General features: G+C 39.3%; 1 protein-coding gene across 3 annotated transcripts in view; it reads left to right on the top strand.

The window, feature by feature from the left end:
• The first annotated feature begins 2,878 nt into the window (after positions 1 to 2,878).
• Positions 2,879 to 17,763, top strand: part of MICU3 (mitochondrial calcium uptake family member 3) — a 96,924-nt gene continuing 82,039 nt past the window's right edge. For 2 of the 3 annotated variants that reach the window (XM_068532009.1, XM_068532008.1), the window contains exon 1: positions 2,894 to 3,283. In XM_068532009.1, coding sequence (XP_068388110.1) covers positions 2,894 to 3,283 — 390 coding nt within the window. Of the gene's footprint in view, positions 3,284 to 17,763 lie in introns of all 3 variants that reach the window. The other variant, XM_068532010.1, reaches the window with a different exon arrangement.

Genomic DNA, 17,763 nt, shown 5'->3' with positions numbered 1-17,763 from the left:
AATTGTCCCCCAAGGAAAACAGCACTGAAGATGGCAACAAGTTTCCCAAGAGAGAAGTGGCTTGCTGCAGCCTTACTCTTTGGCTGGTAGCCTCCCTCTGTCAGAATTGAGTAGACCTGTGGGTAGGGAGGCTCATGTGCCCTGATGTAGGGCCTCAGAGATAATTGCTCCTCTTCCAACTAGTCAAGATTCTGGGGCTCAGAGCGAGTACAACTAGATAAGCAGGATTTTTTTAATAGAAGTTTTGTTAAACAGGACATTTGTGCCCAGGCATGACACATATTACACTTAAATTTCACATTTTCAAAATTTAAAAGTCACTCATTTATTTGCAATTTTAAAAGTATTAAAAGGTTAAAATAACTAGTTCATGGGGTGGAATTTTAATTGGGAAGAATAAAGCAATTGTAGGGCAATTATGTGTTTTGAGAAGGGAAATGACGTGAAAAATGCTATGAAGGAAGTATCTATATTCGCTTTACTAATATGCTTGGAGCATTTTGGTTAATTAGGATCATGGGTTCAGAAGGTGATCACCTATTCAATTCCATTATTTTATAGGAAACTGTGGCCTCCAAAGCATTATAGGTTATGCAATTAAGATGTAGCAAAATCAAGAGTCCAGATTTGCCTTCTACTTGATCACTCCACTGATAGCTTTGCTTTCCTGAAAAACTGTCTGGCTTAATTCCTGCTGTTGTAAATATTTTTAAATGCTTTAGAGCATTTCTTTTTACTTACACCATAGTGAACATAAATGAAATATTTTTTTGAAGGTGTAGGCTCTCACTGTATATTAGGGACATTTTTTGGATATTATTAATAGTAGAATTGACATAAAAGATGAAAGAAATTAGGCTAAATCTATATCGATCTAACATTATTACCTGTAATTTCAAACATTTTTCCAAATTCCTAATATCACGTTTTTTTAAAAAAATAATTTTTCCCTTTGAAAATTAAACTCAAAATACACAGGTATTAAAGGAATCAAGTTATTTTCCTGTAGCTATAGTTACACAGCATCAAAAGTGAGAAGAAAATAATAACTATTCTTACGGAAATTTAGCTTTTAGAAGAGAGGTACTGAGGAAAGTTAGAACAACCTCTGCATGTAGAGAGACCTTTTATCCAAAGCTTTCTGAGTACTTGGCCAACCCAAACGCAGCACCTCTCATGGCAGAACTTGGTTTCTAGCCAAAGAAATGGCTTGCAGGAGCTACATGAATTTTTTTTTTAAACTGGAGAGAAATTATATAGATAGATATGTGAAATCATCTTAGATGGAGAATTTCTGTCATTTTCCTTAACTGTAATACCTTATTGTATTACCTCCCTAATTCTTTTTAAGCTTCTCAGCTTTTAATATGCAGCTAATAAAAATTCATCAGTCTGTCCAAGAATTCTGCTATTAGGCCATGTCGGAAATTTATGAGAAAATCCGGAAATTGTATTCAGCTCGGAGTAAACAGTGCCAGAAGAAGAACCGTGTTGTAGATCCAGAGAATAGATGCTTCTGTGGGAATTTTCCAGAATTCAGAGAAGACAGAAATTGAAGGAATCTTGGTGATAAAACAAGGAGCTACCACTGAGTTTTCCTTGAGGCACTGGTTATATAAAACCAACAGGCTGAAAGTAAAAGAAATACAGAGATGGCATCCTAAAATAGACACATTTTGTTCATGTTATAGAGGCTTTTTCTGTTTATCACTTTTAGTGGCTTTAAGAAAGGAAAATTCCATTAGCTTATATTAAAACAAGATGTAACTGAGGTGTATCTGATAGATTACTTATAGGCAAGGGGTTAGTGAGGAGTGACAATAGCAGGACCTGGGCCAGAAAATCTCATTTTGTTTGCCTCTGAAAGCCCTTAGTTTTCGTAAGACTTGCCAGGATCTAATCCCCTTGTGACAGCAGCCCGTTTGAGACTAATAAATTTAGTTGTGCACATCCCTAGACGCATAATATTTTAAGGGCTCCTGGAAACATTCCAGAATATAAAGACCAAAGCTAGGTAACTAAGTTACCAAAACTGGGTTCAGGGGCAGGAAACTGATAAGAATGTCATAAACACTTTCTCATAAAGTGTAGCAAACAAACAAGTATAGGAATAACAAAAATAAAAAATGGCACAATACACTTACCGATTATTTATATCAACAACTTCCCCCCAAAAGTAAGACAGTTCTGTTTTATTGAATTAAGTCACGCCGCTGGTATGGTAATGTTTTTTAAACATATTAACGGTAACTAAAAAACAGCATTAGCCTTCCGCCATCAAAAGACCAGAAGCTGTCATGTAGTCAAAAAAAAAATCCTTTTACTTAATTTGCTATTTTTATGACTCGAGCCAAATTTTTATATCTCATTTTTGTTGTACACCTGAAGATACCGTTCCAAATTATTCCCGACCTCGTATCAGAAGATCAGGATACCGTTAGGGGATGTGACTTTCTTAGAGGGGCATTACCGATGATTCGAGACCCACCCAGCAAAGCAGAGGCGAAGGGTCACGTTAGCGGAGGGGCGCCCGACACCCCCGCCCCCGAGCGCTCGGCTCAGCTCAGCTCAGCCGACCTGGCTGTCGCCTGCGGTGCTGGGTTCTCGCGCAGTCAGGTGTCGCCCGGGGGAGGCGCATTTATGACCGCGGGGTTGGGCTGGGAACGCGGGGCCGAGGAGCAGCCGGTTGCGCCCCCTCCTCCCCAGGCTGTCCCCAGCCAGAGACCCCCGGTTCCCCAGCTGAAGGCCGCCCGGAGGGGACCCCAGACCGCGCAATCGTAGGGGTCGCTCTCGGACAGCGGCGAACCTCCGCGCACCAACTTCTCGCGAGGTTTCGGGCCCCCTCCACCGCCTCGTCAGCCCCCTCCTAGCTCCGGTGCGGGCAGCTCCCGCTATGGCTGCGCTGCGGAGGCTTCTGCGGCCGCCGCCTCGGCTCCCGCCTCCGCCCTCGCCTCACCATCCCTTCCCTGGGCCGTGCGGGCGGCCTGCGGGCATGGCCCCGGGCCCTCCCGGCCGGCCCTTCTTCTGCCGGGAGGAGGAGGAGGGGGCTGTGGCTGAGGCGGCTTGGAGGCGGCGGCGGCGCTGGGGGGAGCTGAGCATCGCGGCCGCGGCCGGCGGGGGTCTGGTCGGCCTGGTGTGCTACCAGCTGTATGGGGACCCCAGGGCCGACTCCGCGCGGGCGCCGGCCCCCTGGCTTCCCTCCAAGAGCGCGGCCGCAGAGCCGGAGGAACCGCCCCGCGGCCGGGGGCTGCTTCCCATCCCGGTCGCCGCTGCCAAGGAGACGGTATGTGCGTGAGCACCTGCGCGCGCCCGGCCGGCCCGCAGGTGACTCTCGGGGTTAGGACCGCCAGGTGCTACACCTGAGCGCTGGGAGGGACGGTGTGACAGCCGTGCAGGGCGCGCGTGAGACCGGACGTTGGGGGTTGTCGCAGTGTGACTCTGCGGCTACAGATCGGGACGTCCTGTGAGCGAGACCGAAATCTAATAGGCCAGGCAGCCCCAGGTCTGTTCACCCAGGTGTTGGGAAGACGTACATGATGCATCACACGTCTTGATGCATCACATCAGGATCTTAAAGGTTGCTGCAGCCATCACCTATCTACCAAAACCCAAACCCACGACAAAATAACACCAAAAAGCGACGCAGAAGAAGTCAAAGGCATGACAGGCAGAAAGTGGAGGGCCGCATATCAGAGAAAGGACTCCCAGGCAGGGCCATGCAACAGCAAATGACGGAGGAGGTCCAGTGCAGTAGGAGCGCACCGAAGGAGGGTCTGAGGTCCCAGAAGCCTCGACATTATTGTATGGAAGTTTATTAGTCCCAAGAAAGGAAATGCCAAAACTGTGTAGCCTCCTTATCATAGGTCAGAAATAATGAAGATGTCACCAGATTAGAAAAGAAAAAAAAATTATTCAAAAAGAGTTTATTTCTCTAATTTTTCCCCCCACTAAAGCCAGATATTCTTAAGTAGGGACAGTAAGTGAGACGATGGAAAGTAGGGAACTGAATGAAGCTAACTCCTGCAGAGGAACTTCAGATGACAATGTTCAAGTCTCATTATGTAGTTGATAATATAAGGTAAAGGTGAGTGTAAGGCAAGAGTGAGTGAAGGGGCGTGAAGTTTTTGTCTTATCAGTATATTCAATAGTCATGTATGACTAGGAAATCATCTAGGGAAATTTTTCTTGCAAGACAAGAAGAGTGTGAGGGGCCTAGATGACAGTACTTTGGAAAAGAGGCAGCTATTCTGTTTCTAACTTTAATGAAATTTATATACCCTTTATTCTTTGCCCAAATACGCAATGGTGATCTGCTGTAAGTGCATCAGTTCTTTTGGAGATTGTTGTTGTATTTAGGGCAGGGAATCTATTTTATCGACCTTCTAGCAGCAAATCACACATACATAGCATAAAGTATTTTTATACAGTGAATACTTAAAATACTAGCAAATACCCTCAACCTTCATCCCCCAACCCCACACATACACACACATACACACATACACACACACACATACACACACACACACACACACACACACACACACACACACACATATTAAGCTTGTGTCCTGATTGACCAAGTCAGAACTTTTAATCAACCATAGTTATCTGGGAACAGGTTAGGATGGTAGTGAATGTTCAAATGGTATTTTCTTTTCTTCTTTTTTAAAATTAATTTTACTTTTAAAGTTGAGAGACAGTTTCATGCAGTTTTTGAAAGACCACGCTCAGAAAGCTAGGACTCTGGCTCTACCACTTCCTAGATGTATCATTACTTAATCTCTCAATGCCTGTTTCCTCATCTGTAAATGAGGTTAATAGTGGCTTCCTCATAGAGTTATGAGAGTTAAATGAGTTAATATATTTAAAGGAGTTTGAATGCCACCCCTAGCAGGTAGTGAGCATTCAGTAAATTGGTTTTATTTTTATTTTATTCATTTGTTTACCTATTTATTGTCTATTATTTATTTACTTACATTATTATTGCTTGGTGTTTATAAAAATTGCTGTATATTGTTTTAAAAGTCAAATAATACTGAAATCATGTCTTACCCTTGCTAAGTCTCCAGTAGTACATCCTGATCATTATTCCTTTTTGTATTTTACCTTTCCCCCCACCCTGAAAACTTTTGTAATCTTCTTTTTATCCCTGGTGTTTGAAAACTTCACAATAATGAGCTTTGGTGTGGGCATTTTTTCATTTATTGTGCCTTATAATTGAGGGTCCTTTCAATATGGGAATTCACGTCTGAAAGTTCTCTATACTTTTCTTGTATTATTTCTTGGACAGTTTCTTCTCTATTTTCTTTTTCTGGAATCTCTATTAGTCTGAAGTTACACCTCCTGACAGATCCTAATTAAATTCAAATTTTAATCTTTCTTAAATTCTAACTTTTTAATCTTTTTGTTTGTTTTTATGAGACATATCCTTGACTTTATCTTCCACCCTTCCTATTAAATATTTTATTTCAGCTATTCTAAGTTTTTAATTCAAAGAACTATTTTTGTGTTCTCTGATGGTCATGTGTTCATTGTATTTTGTTTTATGGCTGCTAAATTTCTCTTTTTATTATAAGGGTATTAATTATAGGGTTTTTAAAAATTGTCTTCTACTCCATGTATTGTGTGGTTTCTTCCAGGTTTTTTTTTTTTTTCTTTAATTCCTGTTTGATTTTCTAAGCTCTCACTTTCACTTTGGAGGTTTTCCTCACTTATCTATGGTTGTTACCTATCTGGATTTGAGAGCCACTCAGAAGCTCTTTGTACATGGGCATGATTTTTCATTTGCCAACCTGGGCTTTTCATTAGAGTGGCATCCAAATGTCAGTATTTTATAAGTCTTTTTCTCTGGTGTCATTGCACTTCTTCAAAGAATAGGTGAGGTGGGAGGAACAGGAATCTTCTGGGTTCAGGCACAAGTGCACATATGTGTGAGAGCATGTATGCTGGGGGAGTGTCCAGTGATGGACTTACATATTGTTCTCCAATCCTCTCTTTTCATCCCCACCACTTACTCTCCCTCCACAGTAACTTGTGTTCCCTGGGTCTTATCTTTTTGGAGGTCTGCACTGAAAATCAGCTAACTTCCCTTTGGTCTCCTCCTCCACAGTACCCAGGTAGTGCGTCTACCCCCCTAGGTCAATTATCACTCCTCCAGCTCTTCAATTTTATAAAAATTTGATGAATTCTCTTGAGTGTTTTAGTCTCCTCTCCTTTTTTCTTTTTTAGTTCTTGTATGTTTACACCTTTTGAAAGATTCATTTACTGGGATTTTAATGTGGTTAAGGGAGGAAGGGGTTCAAAGAGACTCATGAGGTCAATCTGCCATTTGTCAGAAATATTTTAAACCTGTGTTGCCTCCTCATTTATTATGCTTATTTGATTTCCCTGAAGTGGTAGAAGTGATTCCTTTTGATGTTTCAAACTATAGCTAAGAACCTTTGATTTATAAAGCCTCTTCTAAGCTGCATTTTATACTGAACATAAACCTAGCATATAAATTAACCTGTACGTGTTGTGAGAATAACATAACTGATGGGAATGAACAGCAGTAACCTACAGACATGCAGTTCTGTTACCGTAGCCTTGAAGATTTTTGTTTTAAAGACATTGCCTCTGAACTTCCTCCAGAAGGCCTTCCCTGACGCTATAGATTTGTTAAAATACCCCTGCTTATCCTGTAGTCCCAGATGATGACTTTTTGCAATTATTTGTTAATTGTCTTCTTAGTCTTTTAAGGAGTGGCATTGTGTTTCTCTTGATCACCTGTATGTCTTCATTGCCTGCTATGGAGCCTAGCCCTGGTAGGCACACGATAAATACTTGTCGAATGAATAAGCCCATGCTAAATATTTACATGGGACATACACATTGAAAAGACACAACCACATTCTGTGAGAGTTAATAGTTTCATATTTTGTTCAGCTAAAGTAGTTATTTATAGCATTAGAAATGGGAAGACATCAGTCAAGGTCAAAATTCCAGGCTTCGGGAGACCAAATCATGTGACATTGTATTTATTTTAATTGTGCAAGTTTGGCTTGCCAAAATTTTTTCAGTAAATGTGGCCTTGAACTTTATTAATGTTATAGAGAGATGTTGACAAGATTCTGTTTCCAACCCTACAGTTTTAACCTTAAAGCATTATTTTTATTAGAGAAAAAATTTGGGTTCTAGAACTGCCTTTCTGGTTCAGGTTCAAAAATTTTTAAATCTACTAGATTGATTAACATACTTTAATCAAGTATTTTACGTATTATATGTAACGCATGATCTATTTATGGTTTGATCATCTTAAGAAGCTTTAATCAGTTTAGCTTTACTCTCAAGTGGAAAAGAGAGCAATACTTTTCATCTCTTTTGTATATTTCTATAATAATTGCCAATAATTATGCATTGTTAAGTTTCTTTCACTGTATACCTTTCCTAACCTCTTTTTAAGGCAGCACGTTTTGAGACTTGACGTAATGCTCATTATTTCCTAGAATATTGAAGAATTTGCCAGATGTGTAAACGTAGAAGAGTCTTATGAGGGAAGTCACACAGATGTGAAATTGGAGACAGGTTAATTCTGTGTAGAATAACCTTGTTGTATAGGAAGCTAAATTAGGTGATCCCCTCTTTTGGTTTCCTGGTAGAATCTGGTAGATTTATTTGTCACAGGGTAGCCAGGTAAGATGTTGTTGCCTCTTAGGTGAGAATGTTAGCGAGTATGGTTCTCCATATTCTTTAATTAAAAAAATACATGTCAGGCAGTTTGTTTTGTTTTGTTTTGTTTTTTTGCCACACTATGCGGCTTGTGGGATCTTAGTTCCCCGACCAGGGATTGAACCCAGGCCCTCGGCAGTGAGAGCACGGAGTCCTAACCACTGAACCACCAGGGAATTCCCACGTCGAGCAGTTTTTTTTGTTTGTTTGTTTGTTGGTTTTTATTTATTTATGGCTGTGTTGGGTCTTCGTTTCTGTGCGAGGGCTTTCTCTAGTTGCGGCAAGCGGGGGCCACTCTTCATCGCAGTGCGCGGGCCTCTCACTGTCGCAGCCTCTCTTGCTGCAGAGCACAGGCTCCAGACGCGCAGGCTCAGTAGTTGTGGCTCATGGGCCCAGCTGCTCCGCGGCATGTGGGATCTTCCCAGACCAGGGCTCGAACCTGTGTCCCCTGCATTAGCAGGCAGATTCTCAACCACTGCGCCACCAGGGAAGCCCCAAGCAGCTTTTAACAATAATATTTCTTTAGACAAGAGATAGTTATGGCTTTACTAGGAAAATGGCAGTGAAGCACTTGGAAGTTGCTGGATTGGAGAGAGATTCTGGAGGTAGGATCAACAGGATTGGTAGTTGATTGGATTTTAGGGATGAGAGAGATGGAAGAGTCTAGGATGATATTCAGGTTTTTGTCTTGGGTGACTTGGGTGGGTTGTGCAGTATTTCACTGAGACCAGGTCTTCAGGAAAAACAAACAAACAGACAAACAGGTTAGGGGTAGTGGACATGGATGATGAGTTTTTAACTTGCACAGTGGATCAAGGTATCTTTGGACAGCGGAAGGGAAGTTTCCAGCTGGATACATAGGTCAGAAGCTCAGGAGAGAAATCTGTATTATACATACAGATTTGGGAATCATCAAGTGTTAAAAGTCATAAGAATGGATGATGTTGTTCAGAATATGTAGAACAAGAGAAAAGCACTTAAGGAGAGAGCCCTGGTGAGCATCAGCGTTTTAAAAGACTGACAGAGAAATGGAACTCTGCAAAAAGCCGAGATCAGACAGAATAAAGAAAGGCAGGAGAGTTGTGGAAGCCAACAAAAGACTGCACTTCAAATAAGAAGTATTCAGTTAGAGTGATCGCTACCAGAGGAGGTCAGCTAAGATGAGAAATGGGAAGTGTTCGACGGTTTTAGCAACAAGGAGGTCATGGGTGATCTTGGTGAGATCTTGAAGGTGAAAATCGGATTACAGTTGGCTAAGTTGAGAGTAAAGGTAAAGAAAAGCTGAGGTGGACAAGGTGAAGTAAGTGTTGACAACCCTTTCATGCATTTGGCCATGAAGAGAAAAAGAGGGCAGTAGCTCAAGGGACATATTTTATTGTAGAATTGATTTTTTTGTTAATGAAAGACCCTTGAATATAATTTAATTGCTGATGGAAAGAAGAGGAACACTAAACCCAAGGGAAATAGAGGATGATTGATTTGCCAAGGACCAAGGTGGAGATGGGAGCTGAAAGTTAAAGCACAGGGAAGAGTTTAATCTTGGATAATAGGAGATGCCATTTCCGGTGTGACAGGAGGAAGGGCTAGGAGGAGGCAGAGAGCATACATGTTTAGTGGGAAGCAGTCGAAGGGGTTCATGCCTGATGGCTTTTATTTTCTCTGTGAAACAGAAGATGATGTCATCTTCTGGGAGCAAGATAGTAGAAATTTGTGGAGTCACCATGACAGAGATTTGGGGGAGAGTAGAGGATTGACATAGCCACTTAAAAAAAACTAGAAAGCCATGAAACCTTTTAATTTGCTCATGTTTAGTATTTGCAAGTTTTTAAATGATAAAATGAGATTTTAACTTGCTCATGAAATGTAGAAGTTTTTCGATGAATATTTTTACGTGGTCACAACTTTTGCTGTTCTAATTCTTGTTTATGTTATCTCTTTTTTTAAGATGTATGAATGTTAGTAATATGATTTAATTAGTACATTTTTACCCATGATGTAATATTTAACTTACATAGGAAATACATGTAACTTATAGTACACTCCAAATTTTATTCTTTTTGTTTAAGCTTGATGGGCAAGTTTAAACTGGACAGTACTAATTCTCACTAATACTAATTCTGATTTCCTGTAAGTATGTGCCAAACACTGAGAATTTGGGTAACTTTATTCTGTGTAGTGTAAACACACCCGTGTTGGAGAAAAATGTGTTTTAAAAAATTGAACAAGTTTTATTTATGGCATTATGTAGCATTAAAGAAAACACCTAGTCATTTGTATACTAAGTAGGATTTTCTAGACCTATTTTTTTTTCATCTTCCTCTTTAAGTAACCCTTTACTCCTTTATCCTTTGATGTATTACTAGATTATATAAGCTAAGCAAAATATGGAACTTTAGTGCTGTATCATTTAATTGACTGGTATAGTGTTTGCTCATTACAGAATTATTTTTCCAAACTGGAAAAGTAGAATCCATCTGGGTTTTTTTTTTCCCATTCACTAGTTTGCCTTTTAACAATTTTAATACTCAACTCCATCTCTGGAATTTAGAATACAGAAAGTGTATATAAAGGAATTTCAAATAATTCCATTTTTTTCCTGATTTCTGATAAGGATGATATCTATCCAGTTGACACTGTAAGTATCGACTAGGTGAGAGATTTGGGTTTTCCATTTCCCTGGAAGGAATAGAATGGATTGTTCAAATTGCTTGCAGCAATTCAGAGTGAACACTTCCTAACCAGCCTCACAGCAGGTCAGAAAGGCTCTTATAGGTTAGGTCCAATTTAAGCTAGCTCCAACCTGTTGAAATTGGTTCTATTCAGATAGGATCATCTAAACTTCTTCCAACCACTTTAACTTTATTCTTACTGATCTAAGGTGGAATGTGGTTTGTAATTCTCCATATACATACAAACACATTCACTCTTGTCCCCAGGAGATTAAGAAAGGTTTTGAGACATTACTGTCATCAAGCTCATGATGGAGTCCTAAGGACAGTAATAGAAAGCTTTTGGACTAGGGTTTGTGGTGATAGGAGATCAGTGTGACTCGAACTTTACCTCCTTTCTGCATTCGATCTTTGTTGTCCTGTGGCTTCCTCCAGACTGCTTGCTATCCAAATAAATGTGTCACATCAGGATTTTATGTGCTCCTAGTAAAGAATACAGTCTTAGTAACCCTTTGGTCTAGTACTGTGCAGCTGTGCTATCAAATATGCCTGTCATGCTCTCCTCTGATCTGCTAGCCCCGGTGATTACCTGATCACCGTAAAAGTCAGGTAGGAGTGTTGATTCAAGTCTTTTATAACACAGACTTAATCAAAGTCAAGACATCCTATTTGGGGAGCAACGTTAAAAGTCTGTATTTCATACTTTGATCTAATATTCTAAATTTTATTACTCAAAAGTACAAAAGTGCTATTGTGAACTAAATATTTAATTATCAAAAATATTACACCTATACATCACCAAATAATTAAATCTAAAACTTATCCTGAATCATTATAGTAGTTATTTAAAATTTTTTATAAAACTGTAGGCAAGGAGGCAAACTTCTCAAGGTTCCTGCCATTTGCTGGCAAATTATAGGAGAATAGCACTTGGTGTCTTTGGTCTTCTACCCACACCCCTCATCTAACAGAATTTGGAACATGGCTAAAGCCATAGATGAGGTTGAACATTGATCTTCAGTAGAATAGTGAAAACTGGGAGGATATGGAAAAGTGAACCAGAGTGGGATTATCTAAGTGTCAGATTTATAAGGGCAGAAGTTACTCAGGTTGTAGGCGTGTACTGTTTGATTAAAGACTGATAGAGAAGTTCTAGAAACACGTCTTTTCCATATTTTGGGGATATGTTTTATTCAGGACTTTACTCCGATTCTCTTAGAATCTTACAGAGAAAGTAGCATTCTTAAATGTACTATATAATTCCAGTGTCTTCCGCTGTGCTTTCTTAATTGTAGGCGAGTACAGTGGCTCCCTGGGAAGTTTAATTCCTTTGGAAAAACAAGATATTGGAGAACAGATGGGTCAGTTACCTAACTTAGAAAAATTGGTGGAGACGCTGTGGTGTTAACTACTGATTCACTCACAGCACCACATCCTAGTCCAAAGCAATTTGATCTTCACATAGTGTTTAGCTTCTGTGTGGGAAAATACAGATCTTCCTCCCTTGCCTTTCCCTCATGTCCTCCCTCTACGGTGATCTCTGCCCATCGCTGCTTATGATTGCCCTCTACAACAGCTTTAAACTCAGGGATTACAGTGATTATGGAAATAACACAGGCTGAAATAAGTAAAAGCAAAGTGCAATGAGGAGCTGTTGGCTTGGGGTCAGGAGAAGTAAGTCAAAATGATGACTTTGCCTTTACTCACCTGTGCCCTGTATGGCTGAGTCAGCAACCTTTAAGCTGGCTTTCCAGGAAGTCTCAAAAAACACTTTTATTTACATTTACTGGCCAAAACTTAGTCAAACGGCCCTATCTAACTGCAACAGAGCTTGAAGAATGTGACCTTGTTCTGTGTGCTATTGGGCCTAGCTAAACATCAGAGTTCTCTTTCTAAGGAAAAGCTAGAGAATGAGCAATAGGTATATGTCGGTCTTTGTTAGTTGTGAAGTATATTGTGTTGGGAGAATGGCTTTTAAGTGAAATGAAAATGCTCGTAAATAAATTATGGGATGCTCATTTAATAAAATAAATGGTTTAGACTTCTGGTTTTATCCATACAACATGGTGCATAATCTGTCCTAAAAATATTTGAAACATCTTTTTTACATGCCATACCAGGCTTTTAAGAAATTAAAGGAAATTGCCCGCTGCAGGAATAAAGAGGAAGCTGATAACTAGAACAGTGTGACCTGTGGCTTAAGTGGGGGAGCAGTGAGTCATTACTCATGGAATTCTAGGGATGTGGATTTTAATGCCTGTGTGGGGGCAAGACCTTGGGACGTTGGAGCTGAGGCACCACCTCCCTAAAGCCAGAGCCCTTATCGACAGAACGGACTAGAAGAAAACCATCCCTGGTCCCGCCAGTACAAGCTGATGACAGGGAGGCCTGACGGTGTCTGCATGGGCTCTAAGTGGAAAAAAGGACTCTCCCGAGAATGTATAAAAATGGTCCCACACTACCTCAAATGGGTTTAGAGTTAGAACTTCTATTACCCATGCAGGGAAAAAGCTGTTGCAGCTGGCAGAAAGAAACGCAAAACTTCTTTGGAGGGAAATGCCCTGAACACTGGCCACATGTAATTCCTACAGAGAAGGTCTCCAAGAGGATAAGCTCATAATCCAAAGTACAAAGTACATTAAGTTCTATGAAAGAGAGTCAGCAAACTGAGCGATTAGACTCCTGACGATTTAATAATAGGATAATTTGGTTGAGTCTATAAATTAAGTATTTTCAAAATGATTAAAGACATAATGAAAAATCAGTATGAAAAAGAATAGGTAGATTATAATAAAGAATCAAATAGAACTTCTAGAAATGTAAAGTATAGTCTTTGAGGTTGGATAGATTAGGCAGCATATAAAATGTAACTGAAAGAGGCAGTTAGTAATCTGGAAGATAATTTGGAGGAACTACACAGAATGTAACACACTTCTAAAGAAATGGCAAATACTAAGGAGTGTTTAAGAGATGTGCAAAATAGACTGAAAGGGTCTAAAATGCATCAATTAGGGGTTACAGACTAGGAGAATAGAGAGAATGAGAGGCAGTATTCTAAGAGAAGATACCTGAGCAGTTCTCAGAAAGGAACAAAAACATTAATCCTAAGGTTCAGGAAGCATAAACAGTCCTGAACAGGATAAATAAAAATAAATCTATATTTAGTCACATTATAGTGAAACTGTAAAATCAAAGATAAAGGGAAAACAGGGCCAGTTTCCTACAAAGGAATGGCAGTTGGCCTGTTGAAGAAGACTAATCTGTGACAACGGATGGAAGCCAGAAGATAGTAGACAATGTCTTCAAAGAGCTAAGAGAAAATAATTGCCAACTTAGATTTTTTTACCTAGGTAAATTATTGTTTAGGAATGAGGATAAAATAAAATCATTTCTTAAAACTGAGAGAGTTTACCAGTCTCTGATCATCATTGAAGGACCTATTAAAGAGTGAATATTAGGAAGAAATGAACATGAAAAAAAGGTGAAATTCAAGAAGTAACGGTGAATAAAGAAATTGGTAAAAATGGGGTAAGTCTTAAACATTGACTACATATTATGATGATAATTATTATCATTTTGAAAGGAGTTAAACCAAGGTGGATCTCAAATATTGGACAACAGTGATATGCAAGACAGTAGGGCTTGATTGGAGTTTAAGTGTTCTATGTGGGAAACAAAAATAAAATTAGATGCCTACCCCATGCCATAATAATCCAGGTGGATTAGAGTCCTAAATGTGATAAGTAAAACTTTATGATATTTAGAAGAATATATGTGAAAATAAAATTTTGATCCTAGGAGGAGGAGGATTTTCAAAACAAGGCAAAAAGCACAATGGAAAATTCTGCTACCTTTCACTTCATTAAAACAAAAATATCTACTAGAATACAAAGAAGTCTTGGAATGGAAGAAGATACTTAGAATACATAGCACTCGCAAGGAATAAGCATCCAGAATATATAGTGATGATCTACAAATTAGTAAGAAAAACAATAACACAATAGAAAAATGCACAAAGGGTTTGAACAGGCAATTCAAGAGAAAGATATTCAAAAGACCAGTAAACACATGAAAAGATGCTCAACATCACTAACAATAGGGAAGTATAACTACAGTGAAACACTGTTTCTTAATTAGATTGATAAGATTAAAAATAGTGACAATAACTGTGGGCGTTGATGTGGAGCAATAAAAATCCTCATGCTCTGCTAGTAGGGGTACAGATCTTTGGAAAATAGATTGCCATTATGTGTTAAGTTGAAGATTCACATGCCTGTAACTCAGAAATTCTATCTAGGTGTAAACCCTTGACAAACTGAAAGGTGAACAAGGAGACATAGATAACAGTCCTTTTACATGTCCCTGATACTCCATTTCCCATCCCACAACAGCTATTCAGAAACGATGTCTATCTCCACCTGCAGCATGTCCCACCTTTGCCCAGGCTCAAGCAAGTGGCTTCCATTCTTTACAGAGGAAATGATCTATCAGAAGTAAATTTGCTCAATTTATTACTTCCTCACAACTAAATTTGCTTTCATCTCACCCTCACTTCTAGTTCCATAGGAATAATGAATCTTGCTGTGAGAGTAGAGAAAAGAGTTTGGAGATCATAAATGGATATTGGCTCTGTGATATTTTTCTCTAGCAGCACCCAGTAGTCCCAGAGATGGAGCAGTTCTGGGTGATGATGTAGGGTGTTTATAGAATTTTGTCCTTGAATCTTGAAATTGGGAAGTCAGGAGCTTTGAGGCTAAGTTACTAGATGGGCCATTTGCTTGAATGTCTAAGTTCTCTCTGACGTGATTTGGGGTGACGAGGAAAACCATGAATTATGTTTCAAAGTCCTCTTCAATAAGTGAGTAGGAATGCCTACAAGTTGCCACTGGCAAGGTAGTATGTGATATAACCAGGGCATACCTGCCTCCATCAGTATCAGTGATTCAGAATTTAAATATTTGCCAAATATTAGTGTCGAAGTGAAGTTGGTGGCAGAGAAGAGCACAGGGTCTTCATCATTACCAGTGACAAAAAAAAGTGACTGATAAAAGACAGGAGATCAGATTCATTCAGTTCCACAAGTATGTTGAACTTTTGGGATTATGTTTAGGACCAAGTTCTACAGATGAAGGAAGATTATTTAAAAAGGAAACATTCTACCCTTGGCCAGGAAAAATCCTTGGATAACTTCTCCTTAATTTTTTGGATATATCACAGTCCTGGAGCATTATTTTTTCCCTGCAGTGTACTCTTCTCCAGAAAGAAATACCAGATGAAGTTATCTAATTACATACTTTCATTTCCTGCTTACTTCTTGTCAAGGCATTCACATTGTCTCCAAGACCCACGATCAACTTAATATACAGAATCATATTCAAATATGATGTTATTAGAGTAGACTAATTTGTATTGACAAATGGACCTTCACATTTCAGTGGATCAACCTGATAAAATCTTATATTGTTTATGTAATAATTCTGGGTGGGTGATTGGTTGATCGGAAGACTCCTCCATGTGGTTTTCTAACATGTAGACATTTAGGGACCCAGACTGATAGTGACTCTGCCGTCTTCAACAAGTGGGTTCCAAGGTGTCAACATCCCAGTTAGCCAAAAAGTGGGGTGGGGTGGGTGGGACATGGGGGAACACATATGGGAAGGTTTTATGGGCCAGGCCTGGAAGTGACACATCACTTCCATTCACATTCCATTTCCTAAACTGAGTCACATGGCTACATCTAAGTGCAAGAGACACTGGGAAATGTACTCTAGCTGCATGCCTAGGAAGATTAATTACTGCATTAATATAATATATTTCTCTGCCACCAACTACTTCAAACAGCATACCCTTAGCTTTTCAATTTTCATTATAAGAACTGATAATTCCCAAGTTTAAACAAGAATTTTAATCAAAAGTATGTATATCACACATAACAACATTATATGCGTAGATTTTATACTGTCCTTGGGTAGTCCTCAGTAATCTGTCTGCAAAAATAAATCTTAACTGCCTTGATGAACCTGAAGGTGAATCTGCTTCCTGCCTCAAGCCTTACAGTTCCCTTGTGGTAGGGGAAGTTCACTGGCCTTAATCTCCACAGTCACTGCCTCTTTGGACCTGATCTAGAGCCATTTTCCAGATGTGTACTTTGTAATCTGCTGGACATTTATGAGCCTGATATGGTTCCTGCAAATAAACACTGCACAGTTCTGTATTTAGGTCCAGTGAAGAACTTACTCTATTTCCTCGACATGAGCATTTTTCTCTTCTTTCTTGGGTAACTTTCTGGATGGGACTATTTCAGACTTTCTCTTAGATGATGAAACTGAATCTCCAAACAATACTTTCCAAATATAAAAACTTTGCAGCTGGGGCCTCCCTGGTGGTGCAGTGGTTAAGAATCTGCCTGCCAATGCAGGGGACATAGGTTTGAGCCCTGGTCCGGGAAGATCCCACATGTCGCGGAGCAACTAAGCCCATGCACTGCAACTACTGAGCCTGAGCTCTAGAGCCCACGAGCCAGAACTACTGAGCCCGCGCGCCTAGAGCCTGTGCTCTGCAACAAGAGAAGACACCACAATGAGAAGTCTGCGCACCACAACAAAGAGTAGCCCCTGCTTGCTGCAACTAGAGAAAAAGCCCACACGCAGCAATGAAGAACCAATGCAGCCAAAAATAAAATAAGTTAAAAATAAATTAAAAAAAAAAAACCTTTACAGCTAATTTAAAGACTACATATTAATTATGCCTTTAAAAATATTTCTCAAATGAGATATGGTATGTACAGGGGTTGAGTTTTAGGACTCTGCCACTGTCTGTCTCTATAATGATCACTAAGTCATTTCACCTTGCAGGGACATCATTCTTCTATGAAATGTCATAAGTAGGGATGACTGATTTGAATCTGTAAGGTCTATTTCAGCTATATAGTTTTTTAATCTCAAAATCACTTTACTCTTTCTAATACTTTATTGAGTTATTATTAGTAGCTGCTTTAATTTTGTTCCCATCCCTTAATCCTCTCCAAACTTAGTTTTTAAATCTATTTTATAAATTAAGACATTAGTTTTATAAACTTTGTCCCAGATAATGCCTTTTCGGCTTTCATTTCTATTAAGTTCAAGTGACATGTAAGTTCTTCCAGAAAATTTAATGCCAATGTGATGGGAATAAACTGCCAAAACTCAGTAATATTCCATGATTTTTAAAACTTGTTTATCCTTTTCAATATTAATTTCTACAAGTGAAAAATTGATTCATTACTTTTAAATTTTTATACCTTTTGTTAGTGCTTCTATTGTACTCTCTTTTTAGAGTTATTTTTGCCAAAATTAAAAGATACAGAGAATCATATATACTACTCAGAATTAATAATTGTTACCAT

Source organism: Eschrichtius robustus, chromosome 21, assembly GCF_028021215.1.
Source record: "Eschrichtius robustus isolate mEscRob2 chromosome 21, mEscRob2.pri, whole genome shotgun sequence".
Classification (NCBI taxonomy): Eukaryota; Metazoa; Chordata; class Mammalia; order Artiodactyla; family Eschrichtiidae; genus Eschrichtius; species Eschrichtius robustus.
The sequence above is the reverse complement of the archived record's forward strand: the minus strand, read 5'-3'. Positions and strand labels throughout refer to the sequence as shown.